Below are 17,324 nucleotides of genomic sequence, written 5' to 3'. Positions count from 1 at the left end.
AGCACAACTATGACTCTTTGTATTCACGTCGGCCCTGTTTATCCATTTATATGTACCAAGATCTCCTACAGACAATGGTGCACGAAAGTAACAAAATACATTTATCTTTGCATATATACACATCTTTCCATACGCAGCAAAGTTTGAGCAACCAGGAAAACAAGTTCTGAAAATGGAGGATAATGGTGAACGAATTATTTGTCCAACAATATAACTAATGCAAGGCATATCAGGCAATTGACCCTAGATAAATGTAACCCTGGGTATACCGACCCGTACAGAATGGGTATAACAAGGGGCACACCTATCTCGGGTTAACAAGCACCATCACTACAGTAAAAAAAAAAAAAAAATCTGACAAGGATTGCTTTTCCTCCCCCTTTCTTCAAATCCCATGTGGTGAGCTTTAGGGCAATAGGGTTACTGAAAAAGAGAAACAAATAAACAAAAGAGCTCCACTGTTGTCTCGAGGAATTGTGTCGAAGTCTTGGACATCTCACCTTTGCCTTCCCAGATCCCGACCAGCTGCCCGCCCATGGCGATAGCCACATTGGACCCGAGGCAGGCAGTCAATTTCAGTCCCAGTCCTATGGAGTCATACCATGGCACCACAAACAGGTACGGCACGTATGATAAGAGGTACAGGAAACCGCCAGCCGTCGCCGCCACGTTAGCTGTGGTGGTGTGAGAGTACGACTTTTTAGGAATAATGGACGATCAATGCGTGAAAATTTTAAACGGACTTCAAGCAACGTACCTTTGGAAAACAAAGAGCTGATCATGAAGCAAAACGTTATAGTGGACATCGCAAAGATGAGGATGAAGCAGAAGACCAGAGAGGGGTCGCTGTAGTGCAAAACAGCACCTCGTTTCCCAATCTGTCAAGAGCAGCAGTTCAATCAGGAAGCAAATATTTTGCCCCACTGGACTATCCTTAACATCTGTGTAAAACGAGAGACGCTCACGGGGCATCACCTGGATGCACAGAAGAACGGTGATGCAAGCAGAGGATATGAACAGAAGAGCGAAGGACTTGAAGAACCAAGCAGACCAGTGCAGCCAATTGCTCAATCCCATCATGCTCATGTACTCCTGGAGGAGAATAAGACGGGCGTTCAGAAAATGAACGTTAAAAAAAAAAAAATCAAAATTCCAAAAACACTTGAAAAGTATTTTTTGAGATGATTTTTCAAATGAAAAGTTTTAAAAAGAGAAATAAAGTTATTATGTGAGAACAATATGGGAGACTGGATTGCTGGGACCAAGACTTTACCTAACAAGAACATCTCTGGGGAATTTATTTTAAAACCTCATAATTCTCACCTTCAGCTTGCTCTCCTTCTCACTAACAAGAGCACGGACGATGTTCACCGCAGAGTAAACGAAACTGAGAACGATCATCAGTGGCAGCTGCATTTGAATGGCCAGCACAAATACATCATAGTGGTAAGGAGGGTAGGGGAAACGCATGGCTTGAACCTTCAGTTTTTTGAGCCATTCAGGAATATCATTGTTACTTTCAATTGTAGCATTCCTGAACCTCTGGGGTCTTGAAATGATGCCAATGACTTTCTCCGTAGGTCGACTGGCCACGCTTACTGTGCCTCGTCCCTCAATCGGTGGTTTGCCGCCTACGGTTTTTCCCAACATCGCTGCGGTTGCTCCTCCACTGCGGTTCGAGATCTCCGAATAAATATTTGAGATCCTCGGATCTAACAAGTTCTTTATGTACAAATTGAGATCAGGCGTTCGCGATGGTTGCTCCTCCACCCTTTGATGGACTTGAGAGTCAACGGCAGGAATGGATAATAGCTTCCTGTGATCAATTGACACTCCATTGTGCTCATTAGCACTCCGTGCAGCTTGCAAGAGAATTATAGCCGAGTTAATGCAATGCTGAACTGTCAAGAAGCCTTCCCGATAATAACCTGCAAAGCATGATGGGTAATGCAAAATGACATAAGACAGGTATTTTTAAAATCAAAATTAAAACATTTCCGTTCCTAGCCACAGCACATCTTCCGGTTTGACAAGCAAGCAATGCAAATGAAGCATTATTGAAATTACAAAGACATTTCATTTATGACTTTAAAAAAAAAAAAAAAAAACAACAATTATGCAATAGGTTGTTGTCAGTAATACTACAAACAATGGGTTAATACGACCTCAAAGTTTTTGTTGTTGTTTGTTACAATGGATGCTTCGTTGTGCGATTCGCTATTAAAGGCACACCTTGACTTTCAATTGCACCCGACGCAAACGAACACCTCATGGACGATCAAACTAATTTTAAAGGATATTTTATAGGGTGAAAAGCGAATCTAGACCAGACTTGGCCCGACTAATTAATGAAGAACCATTCTGAGAGCAACAAAATTTGGCACTCAGGAAAATAATATATAATACATGCAGGAACCTACGGAAATTCCGCATTACGTGCACACCCGCCCACCCACGGAAATCCTCATCCCCCTCTCCCAAACCTTCGCCCCTCCTCCCCCCCTCGTTATGGTGTCGGGTGTGAAGTGACAGTTGAAACAATGTCCAATTCACAACCTCACGAGAAATGGAATAAATTCACTCTCAGGTAAGTAGAAATTGTCACACTCAAGTGAGTGTGAGTAGCCTAATTGTGTTAATAAATAAACCTAAATTAATTGTCTTCTTAATGATGCATATATCTGTATAATAAAGCAGGAGTGTCGGTCTGTCCATCCGCAAACTACTCTCAGTTTTGGGGGCTCGCCCCGCCAAACTTTCTGTGGAACCTTTTGGGGTCCGATCGGGTGTCCTAAGGTGGGTGGGATGTTTCACAAATTTCTCAATACACGATTTTGAGTCTCCACCTTTACGAAGCTACTCTCTCTCCACATGTAAACTCATTCACGGGTTCGGCATTAGCAGTTTCGCCATTTACTGCATGTGGAAACATTCGCTGGTTCCGTAATATCTCGATACAATTGTGATTTAGTGTTTCCACCAAAATTATTATTTTATTTTTTTAGATTTGGGGCTCAGACCTGTGCATAGCACGGGTACCTCACTAGAAATACCGACACACACACACACACACATTAAAATTAAATAACAACGAAACGTTTAATTCACAATCTCGCGAGATAACAGAATCTCACAATATGTGGTGGAAGGACAGACAGACAAACAAGCGTATTATCTAGATGCTAAGAGTTCTTTTACAAAGAACTTCAACACTGGAGGCCACTAGGCCCATCAAGCCTGTGCAATAGCTGCAAAAATATGGCTGTTGCCATTCAGAGCACTCCAAATCAACCAATTCCCACATTAGAAATCAATGAACGGCCTTCATAGATCAGCAAGTAATGCATTTTGGGCGATACAATTTTTATTTATCACAAGGTTCATCATGGTGATGGAGATGGTAAGCAGGAGGGTAAATATGAAAAGTATCCTGGGGAGGATATTGTAGGCGGACAATCTGGCTGTGTGGCGGAGAGCAAGCGGGAGATGCAGGAGGTACTGGGGAGAGGAAGGAGCCATTCTAGAAGAATGGACTGAGGATGAGTATGGAGAAGACCGAGGTGATGTAGGTCGGACAGCAGAGAATATAAATCAATATCAGGTTGGAGGGGTAGAAGATCGGACAGGGCGATAGGTTTGAGTACCTGGAGGAACAGTGACCGGGGATGGTAAGTCAGAGGCAGAGGCACAGAAGAGGATTCAGGTGGCGGCAAATTCATGGAGGAAAGTAGAGGGAGTAATGGCAGACCGAAAAATATCAAAGAAATTGAAAGGGAAAGCTTTAGTGTCTTGTGTGACGTCAGCCTACATTTACGGTCTTGAAACGGTGGCACTAACGGAGACAACAACAGAGGTTGTAGGTCTGAAAATGCAACTGAGTTAGGAGGATTGTGGGAATGAAGAGGATGGATGAACAGAGGGAGGAGATTGGTGTGCAGATAAGTTTGACGGGGAGATTGGTGAAATGCCGGCTGAGATGGGCTGAACACTTGGTGCGTATGGGGGGAAGAGAAAATGGCAAAGAGATCGGATATGTTAAGGGAGCTAGGTAGGAGGAAAGAGGTAGAGCATAGTTGAGTTGGGATGATTGTGTGAAGAGAGATATCAGTAAGGTGGGGGTGGTTGGAGAGTGGAGAGAGTTAGCTGAGGGCAGAGGGGAGTGGAGGAGTATCTTGGTCAAGGCAGGGCAGAAGCTCGATATAATTTGACTTCACCCCTTATAAATGGAAGGGCAGGAGGAGAAGAAGAAGAAGGTTGTCATGCACATCAAATTCATCTTTAAGGGCTCCAGCAAATTGCAACCTCACCTGGGGTGCCCCCATCATAATGTCTCGACTCCCTGGGTCCTGGCATCGGGAAGGCTGGAAACAGATGGTTTGTCTCCCACTTGTAGTCATGGTTTAGGTTTAACTGACTCTGCTCATTCAGCGTGGGGTCTCGGGGACTGAATTTGAAACGCAAATCGTAACGGATCTGAAACAAGACGCGTGGCACCAGGGAAGACCAATTCTATCAGATAAAGCTCCTTTGGACATCATCAACACAGTGAATCTCATTGCAAACTTGTAAATAAAATCAAGGAAAGGCCGGGATTGTGAGAGCAACCGCTTACATTTTACAAGACGGGTATTTACTCGTCTTGTAAAATATACGTGTGAAATATCTTGAACAATGCCATGAGTACAGCCACCACATTCCATGTGTCTTGGTTGTGCACCCTGACCCCCACTATAATAATGAGCATAATGATACAAAGGACTTCAATGTGTCATCCCTGCCCCACCCTTTGGGGGCAAAGTGTGAATTTTAATTGTGCTCACAAGAGGCTCATAGGTACCCCTCTTTTCGATTCAACAAGGTACATTCATACATTTGGCGTATTTTAGTATGACAAGCTAAAAAGGTAAACAATGACGATTTAGTGAAGAACAGGAAAATGGGATCTACAGGCAGAAGGGAGTGAACAGTGACCGGGGAGGCTCGAACAGCCATACCTTTTTTGGAAGCGTTTTCTCCTCGTCGCTAAAATTGTGATGGATAACCATTGCAGCGAGAACATTGTCCGATTGTCGAGTTTCAGCCTTAATAAAAGCAATCAGGTGCTTCTCCGTCTTGAAGGGAAGTGCTGAAAAATAAAATGACAAAGTTCCACTAAATAATCAAACAACGATCAAATTAAGCTTTCAATTCCTGTTTGCCTCTGAATAATACGTGACCCTTCCGTGACCCTTCAACATCGTCACACTAAAGTAAATAGTCACCGCTACAGTAAACAGTTACCATGTGTACCTCTGACAGATAACACACTTGTAATGAATGCTTGCACAATTGGGGAAATTAAGTGCATTTGCCATCTAATGTCATCTAATGGCATCTAATGTCAATTAAAAGTATCCATTGTTTTGTCATCTGATCAAGAGTCACCTGATAAGGCAGTGATGACACGACCAGTGTTATCAGACTGAAAATGAGCCTTTAGGATTTGATTAATTTTTTTCATCATTGCACTTTCCTTAATGAAAAACTATTTTTTTTAAAACATTTCACGCTAAAGGATGAAATTGCATTGATGAAACGGCAGAAGAGAATGGGAGTGTATATTTAGATGGTGAAGGAAATGTTTGGCTTCGTCAAATACCATATTTCTGTTAAGAGTGCTTCCATTGGATGATGTAAAAGTGAGGTCACCAGTGTTGCCGGAACATTGCATTAAAGGTATTTCGTTGATACAATGATAACCTCAAGGCGAACCTTGATGCCGATTCAAATGATGGCATTTTCTGACTCCACGTTTCCAAGAGTGACAATGACATCACTATGGATTGATCAATAGAATCACATTACTGCTAAAATAACATTTAGGACCGAGCTAAACATACTGTCACGTCTGAGGCTCTCTAACGTGATATGCCCCACCACCAGGATTCTTTTCCCAGGAAACGGCCTAACGGTTTCTATCTTCTGCTGCAGTGCGTTCTATTATTGTCCCCCGTCGCACAGCGTAGCGAAAGGGGGACTATGGCTTTCCCCTTCGTCCGTGTGGGCGTGCGTGTTTGCGTGCGGGCGTGCGTGCGTGCGTAAGCGAAGGACCGCATTCGAATTTGGTGTGTGGGTGCAACCCACGTAAAAATCCAAGATGGCCGCCGCCATGTATGTCTGATTCCATGTATGTCTTAACCTTGTGAGATGAATATCTTGAAAAATAAGCGAAGTACCAACTTCTGATCTGGTGTGTGGGTGTATCTAGGCATAAGGAAGAACGCTATTGAAAATTGGGTCGCCACGTCAAAATCCAAGATGGCCACCGCCATGTATGTCTTAACCTTGTGAGATAAATATATCTTGAAAAATAAGCGAAGTACCAACTTCTAATTTGGTGTGTGGGTGTATCTCGGCATAAGGAAGAACGCTATTGAAAATTGGGTCGCCACGTCAAACTCCAAGATGGCCACCACCATATATATGTCTGAAACTTGTGAGCGAAATATCTCGAAAAATAAGCGACATACCAACTGCTAATCTGGTGTGTGGGTGTATCTAGGCACAAGGAAGAACGCTGTTTAAAATTGGGTCGCCACGTCAAAATCCAAGATGGCCGCCGCCATGTATGTCTGAACCTTGTGAGATGAATATCTTGAAAACTAAGCGAAGTACCAACTTCTAATCTGGTGTGTTATGTGGGTGTATCTAGGCATACGGAAGAACGCTATTAAAAATTGGGTCGCCACGTCAAAATCCAAGATGGCCGCCGCCATGTATGTCTTGTGAGCGGAATATCTTGAAAAATACGTGAGGTACCAACTTCTAATCTGGTGTGTGGGTGTATCTAGGCACAAGGAAGAACGCTGTTTAAAATTGGGTCGCCATGTCAAAATCCAAGATGGCCGCCGCCATGTATGTCTGAACCTTGTGAGATGAATATCTTGAAAACTAAGCGAAGTACCAACTTCCAATCTGGTGTGTGGGTGTATCTCGGCATACGGAAGAACGCTGTTTAAAATTGGGTCGCCATGTCAAAATCCAAGATGGCCGCCGCCATGTATGTCTGAACCTTGTGAGATGAATATCTTGAAAACTAAGCGAAGTACCAACTTCCAATCTGGTGTGTGGGTGTATCTCGGCATACGGAAGAACGCTATTAAAAATTGGGTCGCCACGTCAAAATCCAAGATGGCCGCCGCCATGTATGTCTTGTGAGCGGAATATCTTGAAAAATACGTGAGGTACCAACTTCTAATCTGGTGTGTGGGTGTATCTAGGCATACGGAAGAACGCTATTAAAAATTGGGTGGCCACGTCAAAATCCAAGATGGCCGCCTCCATGTATGTCTGAACCTTGTGAGCGAAATATCATATCATAGCATGTTTTCTGCGTCTTCCACTTTGTCAACTCACATCACTTCACCGACAGGGGACCTAGGCGTAACGCTTGTTACTCTTTACCGTTCCCCAAGGTTGCTCAAATGATCCAAAATTGACGGCACACGCACAGAATGCAGATGGCTCGAACACGTTTCTTACATTTTTAAAGGTTTAGTTATAATGAATTTTGGGGCAAAGGTGGACGACACGAGCAATTCGGAACAGCCCAAGCGAATCAACAGACACGAGCAGGGAGAAGGAAATATTCAACTGATATACAGGAAAATAAACAATAAATAAATAAAACCTAACCCACACAAGGCACCATAGATCACACTTATACAAACATTTAAAATTGCAGGCGATGACTTTCCTTTTACTATGATGTGTAGTGTGCAAGGCAATGATGCAGACCATTCTGGAAGCCAGCGACGATGAGCACCCCGAGACTTGCACCCTGAACCAGCCCTTGCGAGCCTCCTTCTAGCCCCCTGCACGCCAAGAGCTCTGGTGTCCGTCCTCTGAGCGCCCCTTCATCCTTCACTTTCCCCAGTAGATCTGGAGTCTCCGCTCTCTTCTCTATCTCCGAGGTCGCTTCTTCTTTATCCTCACTGCACACCAAGAGCTCTGGTGTGCCCTTTCTTTCCTCTATCTCTAAGGTGATTCTTCTCCCTTTCTTCCCTATCCTGCTGGGCAGAGACCTCCTACGGGCCATCCTGCTCATGGGGAAGTCCCAATAAAAATAAATCCATTGCCATCTTCTGGGCCCTGCAGTGCATTACACCGCCGTGGCTGACATACACTGACCAGACAGACCATGACAGCCTTTTCGCACACGTCTGGCCTGTGTGTCTCTGTGAAGGGAAGACCTCACCTGGCCCCGCCCACAAACAAGAGAGGTTTACGCATAACATTTTTCTTTAGCCTGACTATAAATTACATACGTTGCCTCCTCAGCATCACATTTTGTAAGAAGACATATTTTGACAGGTCACTGTTAAATGGCAATTTATCCTACTCGAAACACAAAGCCATACTACACTTACCACAGTCTAGTTATGGATCCCACCCCCAACCTCTCCCTTAAACGTAGCAATACAGTCGGCCAACGACATTCGCGGGTTCCATGCATTCGTGCCTCATAAACTGCAACTTGCTTCTACATTCATGGTCCTGTGTCTCGCGTATTCATGGTTTTTTGCAGGCGCAAATTTTTTTTCCCACAAGCCATGAGAATGACACAGTACTAAAACATATTGTTACGTTTGTGGGGGGTATATGATGGAATCCCATAGTACAGATAGGATTGTATAGGTATAGCATGGACCATCGACGCGTAGGAGACATCTGAATGTATTTAAATAGGAAAACTGGAGCTTAAGATTGTTATGTGTCTTCACACGGGGGGTAAAGTTGTGTTAACTAGATAAAGCTGTGTAAAGGTTAGTTTCCCCCAGTATGTGAATGCCTCCTGTGGCTTTTCACTACGTTTTTACAACTACAACAAAGCTGGCCATAAAAACCTCCGTTTAAACAACAACCACCGACAGTACCCAAACATTGCCGATCGGCAAGTAAGCGATGACATAATGATGCTAACGCCAAGCAAAGCCGGCAGTCTACGCCCCGAAGTTCGCCATTGGTCGAGCATGACCATGGGGTGATCCGATGGGGCTCGGCGATTAGCCAGTGTTACGTCATAGCGAGAAAGTTCTTAGGAAAAAGGACCGTTGAAAGAAGAATCGCACTCTTGGGTTTTTATGCTGGAGGAGGAGGTTGAGCATTTGTTGTGCGGGTTGGTGAGGAGAGCTTTGTTTGTATCTGGTGGAACTTTGGCAATTTCGACAGCAAATAGGTCTTGGTGGCGGTTTGTGGGGCTCTTGGTGCTTCGGACAGAGTGGAGAGCGAAAGGGGGCTGTCTTGGCTGCCTGATCACGCCTGGGCATTTTCGACGAGCGGTTTGTGCGCCATTTTTGGAGAGCTTCAAACGCAAGTGGCAACACTGGCTGCAATGGTCGCCAAGCTCACCAAAGTGCTTGTTGGGATGCCAAAGCCGAGTGTCGGCCGGCTAAAGGGATTTCATTTTTATTTTATCTGTCCCCTCGTCTGTATTTTGTATTTGAATCCGCATGTGGAAGTACCTCGGGTAGGAAATTAAGTTACCTCAGCCTTTATTTCGATATTTTCATTTCTTCATTTATTTACATTAAAATCATTATTGTTGCATTTTATTTGTCGTGTCATGTCTATTCACTGTAGGTTTCGGATTAAACCCATGTGTTTCCATTCAGGTAAGCGCTTCATTTCCCTCACCCATGCACAACGGATCAACCGCCAATTTCAGCTACCCGCCTCGGAATTAAGGACCGTTCTGGCTATTCGTCCAAGGCTGGTGTTCATCGGCTTACAGACTTGACAATATCATCCACCAGCTACGCACAAAGCAACTGGACAGCCACACAACTGTATATCCTGCTATATGTTGGTTTTAGCCCTATCTCTCAATGGTGAAGAATCACTTAAAAAATTAAATAATTCTCATATCCGAATCCATATTCAGATCTTCACCAAAATCGAATCGATTCGTACTTATCACACACAAAACCTCTCCACCAAGTTTCATCCAAATCTGTTCACATCTTTCTGAGATATCCTGCTATGTATCGTGTTTGGCCCCATCCCCCAATGGTGAAGAATCACTTTAAAAATTCTACTAGCCGGATCCGAATCCAGATCTTCACCAAAATCGAATCATTTCGTCCTTGTCACATATGCTACATCACTGCCAAATTTCGTCCGAATCCGTGCACAACTTTTTAAGATATCTTGTTCACAGACAAACAGGGGTGAAAACATAACCTCCATCCACCTTTGGTGGCGGAGGTAATTAGTGCATTAGCTGTTCCCCTTTTCCCCCATTGAAACAATGCCCCTACATTCGTGGGTTTTCATCGACATGCATGGGATTTTCCTCGACATTCATGTGATTTCCCGCCAATCAGGAATTGTCGAGAACCTATTCCACTTTTCCCATTGAAACAATCCCCCACACATTTGTAGTTCCAACATTCACAGCATTTTCCAGGAACGTTTCCCCCGCATATTTTGGGGGTCCGACTGCACTTTTAAAAAGTATTAAGACAAGGTGTAGGCACACAAGACAAGAGGTAATATCCTTGGACAAGAGGCATATGTGTAACACAATATTTCCGTTACCATGAGATCAGCAGCACAAGACAAAGCCAGGTACGCACCCTTTACATCATGAGCTAACTTTTTTTCCACATATGATGCAATGTCACGAACAGGGGTGGCGTTGCTCGGAGAGTATGCGAAGAACCAGCCGACCTCTTTGAACTCTGGGTAATGGAACTTGTGAATCTGCATTAGGTGATGCGGCAGACGGTCCACAGAGAACGGCCTGTAGTAGGTGCTGTTAGGGAAGTCAGTGTAAGATACTTGTTGTCGAATGACAATCAAAATGGCGGCAAAGAGTGCAGGGAGAGCCAGCTCAATTATTGTCACGAACACTTGCCGTTTCTGAAAGAGAAGGAAAAACAAGTACAGATACATTCAAAGTACACCGCCACCATGTCAAATAAATAAATATCCTCCAGCGCGGCATTGCCGGGGCGCCTAAGGCCTTCGGCGCCCAGCAATACCGCTGTGCAGCTCATAGAGACTGTATTGGGAGGGAGAGGTGTACAATAATTGATTGATTAATTGCATAATAAAAATCAAAAACAATAATCATAAAATATTTTCTTAATGAATTGCTTAATAGCATACCTAAACCACCAGTGCTTCATCCAAAGCTGTAACGTTTTGAAAATTAAGTAAATAAGTCAATAACTAAAAAAATTAAATAATTAATTATTTAATCAATAAATAATTAATCGATGAATTGATAACTCGATAAATCAAAAATACCCTTAATAGCCACATTACTTGATCACTGTCGTGTCCAAATATTCACTTCCTAGCTCAAAAGGAGCCTGTGATAATGCCCAGGTGAGAAAGAAAATAAATAAATGACTAATAATCATTAAAAAAAAATTTTTAATCAATTGGCTAATATAATACATAAACCACCACCATTTTATTTCATCCGAATGTGCAACTTAAAAAAAAAAGTCATAAATCGAATAATTAAATAATTAATCGATTAATTGATTAATCAATAATTCAAAAATAGCCTTTACAGCCAATTAACTTGGTCATTGGCATGTCCAAATATCAGCTTCCTAACTATATAAGTACTTAATTAATCAATAATAATTAAGTAACTCATCAATAAATTGATTAATCAAAAAACAAAAAATGCCGTTTTTGACAAAGTACTTACTCACTATTGTGCCCAAATATCAGCATCCTAGCTCAAATGATGGCTGAGATATCGCCCGGAAAAACAAACAAGAAAACAAGAAAACAAGAAAGCAAACAAACAACCAGAGTGAAAACTGAGTACTCCATTTCAGGGTGCGTCATTGCCGGGCCACCTCGAGTGCCCGGCAATGACGTTATGCAGCGCCTGGAGATGACAGACGAAAGGAGTGGTGTACAATTAAACACAACGAAGAAGAGGAAGTAAACCTGGAGCAATTAAAACAGTACTTGTAGACACAGAGAGGTGAACCACACATTACATGCAAAGAAGATATAATTTTGACAACCCCCCACTGCATCCCCAGGCCCTTCATATCTCCGGAAATCCCCTAAAATCCTGTACCGTTGACCTTCAATCCCCTACCTACCTTCAGTCCATTTCCCCCCTTTCTCCCCCTCACACTTAACTGTTCCTTCTATCTTACCCCATTCTCTTGTTTTCTCATTTAACTCAACAACTCACTCTCCTCAACTCAACTCAAAGCATTCAGAATTGTTGGAATCTCCTGCGATGAAGCTGATTCTGAGGGACTTTCTCTCTCTCACCACAGGCAGGTAGGTGGTCTTTCTGTCTTCTACCGACTCCTCGCCGGCCTTGCTGCCCCTGTTCTGTCTGTGCTTTGTCCCCCAAATATTCCTGCAGAACACACAAGATCTGCCAGCAACCCTCTTCTGGTGAAATTGCCAAAATCAAGTCTCTCTGCTCACCTTCACTCCTTCATTCCTCTTTTCTCCCACCTCTTGAACAATCTCAATATGCTCTCTTCAATTCATCTCCTCCCTCCAGGTCTTTAAAACAGCTGTTCACCACCATCTCTGATCTTCCCCCATCAAAAACCTTGATCTTTTCTACCCCCGTTAAAACACCCCAAATCCAATCTCTTTAAATCCCCAACTTCTTTCCTGAAATTCCTAGAAGTGTTCGTTGGCTTTGTACCGTGTACTCCTCCCTCCTCCCCCAGCCCTCCCCCTTCAACAGATCTACTGCTGTCCCTGTTCTCTTCTGTTGCTGTGCTTATGTGCTTCCCTCTCTCCCCCTCGTCTCCCGCTCCCTTCATTGCATGTTTTATGCGTCTGTGCACGTTTTCATGTTAAATGTGTTAGCTCTTACACAAGCCTCGATTCTGTATATAAAAAAACAAAAACAAAATAACAGTCATAATAATAATAACTTCCCCCACCAAGCCCTTGGGGAACAAAAGTAAATGTTCCCAAAGATTTAGTGAATCAAACGTACCTGTAATACATAATTTTTCCATAGCAGCAGTCCAAATTGCTGTAGTTTTGCCATCATGACAGGAGCATCGATGGTTCAATACCACCTGCAAATACAACACAACAAGCATTTTAAGGCCATTTTCCCTGCTAGAGCAGGGGTTAGCCTTGCGGGCCCCATGAAAATCTTCTCCATTTTTCCCGATTTTCTACATCTCCCCTTGTTAACCCCCTTGCCCACATTTCTTCTTCCACCACCATTAGCCAAGTCTTTCTCGGTCTTCTGTCACGTGCTCCTCCCCAAACCCCGGCCACGGTGTACCTCCGAGCCCCGAAAGGAGTCACGGCAGAAAGATGTGCTATTATGTGTGCCAATGACCAATGGTGAAACCACACCAATCAATTGTTACAAAAACCAAGTATTGTATTAAAACCACACAAAAATAACAAGTAACGCACGTACAAGAAAACCTCACTTGCACAGAAAACACCATATAATTTACATGATGGTACCACCAATTTCCTGAATCAATAACTCACGGTATTCCCACGTGAGCAATCGGTAACATCCCCCAAAGTCACTGTGTCACGATACCAGGCCAAAGTCGATCCCCTTGGCTCTCACGATCACAAGAAAAGGTCGTACTGAGACCTGAACCCAGAACAGCTAACAGTCGACGCTGCAGACGAGCCGCTTGGTGAGGTGTCGGGCCGACATCGGTCCGGTAAAAGTTCACCCAAAAGGCAACTGGGAATTCACACCTTCGGTTCACCAGACAATGACGCTGACATGAACGATTAGCGGCTCCCAAGCGGAGAACCGCGAAGAACCACGAGTTCCCAAGCGAAATCCACGACACACACGAGAACCAGGCGAATGGCTGGTGCGAGGTGAAATGGCGGACGGGCCCGTAATGGAGGCGTACCTACTCTCCAGCGATGATTCACTTTCGGAACCAAAAGCAAAACCCGTCATGCAGGTTTATTTGCCACAGCAATAACGACACTGTCACAGGAATCCCTTTCCCGGAGAAACCAATATTCACTCGTGACCAATGTCCAGCAGCGTCTGCTTGACATCTCAAAGCAGATTGGCCTTCCTTTCCCGATCTCACTCGATCCGCTCGCCCACCTCTTCTTCTTCTTCTGTTTTCTCCCTCACCCATCTCGTTTTCCTTCTGAGACATTATTTTTACCTTTGAAGACAGTTATCTCCATTTCACACTCAAACTGTAACAATAATAGTACATGAAACTAAAAATGCTTCAAGTGGATGACAACCACAAAGACGGAAGTGACGAATCCGTAACACTTCCCCGTCCTCTACTTCCTTCTACATTCAATTCCATCACTCTTCTCAACCAGTCACTTTCATCCTTCCTCAACACATGATCAAACCATCTCAACCTGTTTCTCTTCACAGCATCCATCACAGGCTCTATTCCCATCATCTTTCGCAATTCATCATTTGTCTTCCTCTCTCTCAATGATACTCCTCACATCCACTGAACCATTCCCATTTCCACCCTTTGTTGCTGCTCCACGTTCATTACCTATGCCTCGCTCCCATAAATCATAACACTTCTCACACGTGCAGCATACACCGTTCCCTTCAGCTTCAACGACACTCCCCACCTCGTCAGCACGCCACTCAGATTCCGAAACTTTTTCCATTCACATCTCACTCCAGCAACCGTTGCCGAGTCTGATCCACCTTCTCCATTCAGCATGTCTCCGAGGTAGCAAAATGTTTTCACACCTTCCAGCTTCACACTGTCTCCAAGATCCAACTCAACATTTCCTTCATCTGCAGCTCCCTCTGTGCACACCTTACACTTGAATGTAGCTGCCACACTGGTTAATGACCCTCTCGGACCACTACATTTTTTATGAACCAACTCAGCGCACATTGTACATTGAATGGAGACACCCTTCCTGCACACAGCACATGGCCACTTCCCAATTCTTTCAACCGCACCACATGCTTTACCACTTGCCATCACCTTCGTTTTTCTGATATTCACCTTCAGACCTTTTGGCGCCAAACATTCCTTCCACTTGTTCATCTTCTCCTTTAGTCCATCCATACTTTCCGCAATCAACACCAGATCATCTGCATACAACAACTCCCACAGTAAACCGTCCTTTAAATTCCGAGCCAGCACCTCCATCACAGCTACAAATAGTAGTGGACTTAGTACCGACCACTGATGCACTCCCACCTTCACCTCAAACTCACCACTGTTCCCGTCCTTCATCCTTACAGCTGTGCGCGCTCTCTCATACATTGCCATCACTTCTCTGATCAACCATTCCTCCACTCCTAACTTCCTCAATGCCCATGTCACTACCTCGCGTGGAACCCTATCGAACGCTTTGTCCAGATCAACAAACCCAAGAAACAACTTCTTCCTCTTCTCCATGTACTTCTCCTGCAACTGCCTCACAATAAAAAGCACGTCTGTCGTTCCTCTTCCTGGCATAAATCCAAACTGCATTTCATCGATCTTCACTTTCTTCTTTATCCTCTTCGCCAACACCCTTTCCAATACCTTCATTCCATGCTCCAATAACTTTATCGCTCGATACGAGCCACAGTCCAGATAGTCACCTTTCCCCTTATATAGAGGGACGAGGGTACTCAGTTCTCAATCCACTGGAATGCCGCCTTCTTTCACCACCAGATTACAGATCTCTGTCATTCTCTTCACACCCCAACTTCCTGCTGCCTTCAACATATCTCCCACAACTCCCGTCGGCCCTCCCGCTTTTCTACACTTCATTGCTTTTATCGCTTCCACAACTTCCTTCTCAGTTATCTTCTCTGCCGGTCCTAAAACTGGGTTACTCTCGATGTTACCGTCCCATTCATTCTCTGCATTCAACAGCATTTCCATATATCTCTTCCATCTTCCTTTAATTCCATCTGGGTCCACAACGATTTGTCCCACTTCATCCTTCAAGTAACTCACCCCCATCACATCGCACCTCTCTTTTGCTATCTGTTTTGCAATCCTGAATACCGCTCTCTGACCCTCTTCCAAATCCAAGCGTTCTCGGAACATTTTCCTGCATGCCTCCTGCGCCTTTGCTACCTCTTTCTTTGAAGCTTTCTTGACTGGCTTATAACTTTCCTGCTCTGCCTTTTCTGCCCCCGTACCCTTCGCCTTCTGCCACTCCTTGAACTTCTTCCTCTTCTCGTCAATCCTCTTTCCAACTTCATCATCCCACCACCATGTTTCCGAGTGCCTCGGTGGTCCTTTTGTCCATCCACATACCTCACCAACAACAGTCAAGCAAATCGAGTGTGTGTGAGTGTGTGTGTGTGTGTGAGCGCTTCTATAAACATGGGTAAGTGTAGCTGTGTTTCTGGTTTAGCAGCATTGAACCTGCCTTCGAGTGGAGCTGCAGGGCTCAGGAGAATCTTGTGCAACGGTCACAGTTGTATTAGTGCCAAGCTGGACCATACGTCGTACAAAGACCTTAGTTCATTTAACATGAATTACAAGGACGTTAGTGGACAATCGACACATCGACGCAGCACATGGGATTTGAACCCGTGAATCCGAGCATCACAGGTCACGTGCCCAATGGGAACTCCAAAAGGTCAAACCCAAAAAGGAAATAATAAACACGACAGAATGTCGTCTTGGAATGAATATCCAGACCCGACAACGAGGTCATCGTGCAGCGACACTTTTGTAAATCCATTCAATCCGCGGGACAAGTTACAAGATGACAGCACTCGGGCGGTGTAAACGGAGGTTGTACTGTGTTTTCACCCCTGTATGGCTGTTTATGAACGGTATATGTCAAAAGGATGTGGACGGATTATGACAAAACTAGGTGGACGAGTTGGTCAGGTCACTCAGGTGACAAGAACTAGCCGGTTAGATTTTTGAAGGTCCGAATCCAGATCCAGCCTTTCACTATCAGTGGGATCCAAAACGTAAACCGATCACCTGGCGGAGGTTTACGCTGTTCCGAGTGCTGTTGTAGTTATAAATATGGAGGATCGATTGTCCCAACACGGACTCGTCGATAAGTCTATTCAGACCTGTTTGTCGATCGATTGCAATAAAATTAATGAACACTCCCAAACAATCTCGCAAACACCAGCAATGGACACGTCAACACAAGACAAGCCCGAAATGACACCATTAATCATTGTATTGTCCGTCCACGTACCAGGGCCTGTTGAACGCACACTTCGACATACCTCACGTCACGCTGCATGAAACCTCGGAGGTTCACACAAGATTCAGGAAAAGGAAACCGGCGAGAACCTCAACGAAATCCGATCTTCAGTCTCCACAAAACAGGAAAGACACACGACCAGCGAACGACGTCATCGTGAACAC

The 17,324-nt window shown here is 44.3% G+C and overlaps 1 protein-coding gene across 1 annotated transcript in view; it reads right to left on the bottom strand.

The window, feature by feature from the left end:
* The window catches only part of LOC137426954 (phospholipid-transporting ATPase ABCA3), a 75,909-nt gene extending 58,585 nt beyond the window's left edge, over positions 1-17,324 (bottom strand). The window contains exons 1-9 of the mRNA XM_068116009.2: positions 17,183-17,324; positions 12,986-13,070; positions 10,617-10,902; positions 4,995-5,125; positions 4,308-4,473; positions 1,324-1,928; positions 976-1,092; positions 758-878; positions 501-674 (exon numbers count right to left, since the gene is read on the bottom strand). Of these exons, the coding sequence (XP_067972110.2) occupies positions 501-674; positions 758-878; positions 976-1,092; positions 1,324-1,928; positions 4,308-4,473; positions 4,995-5,125; positions 10,617-10,902; positions 12,986-13,042 (1,657 nt within the window). The 5' untranslated portion in view covers positions 13,043-13,070; positions 17,183-17,324. The remainder of the gene's footprint in view (positions 1-500; positions 675-757; positions 879-975; positions 1,093-1,323; positions 1,929-4,307; positions 4,474-4,994; positions 5,126-10,616; positions 10,903-12,985; positions 13,071-17,182) is intronic.

The sequence above is a fragment of the Myxine glutinosa genome, chromosome 5, assembly GCF_964187855.1.
Source record: "Myxine glutinosa chromosome 5, kmMyxGlut1.1, whole genome shotgun sequence".
NCBI lineage: Eukaryota > Metazoa > Chordata > Myxini > Myxiniformes > Myxinidae > Myxine > Myxine glutinosa.
This window is presented reverse-complemented; position numbering and strand designations above follow the sequence as displayed.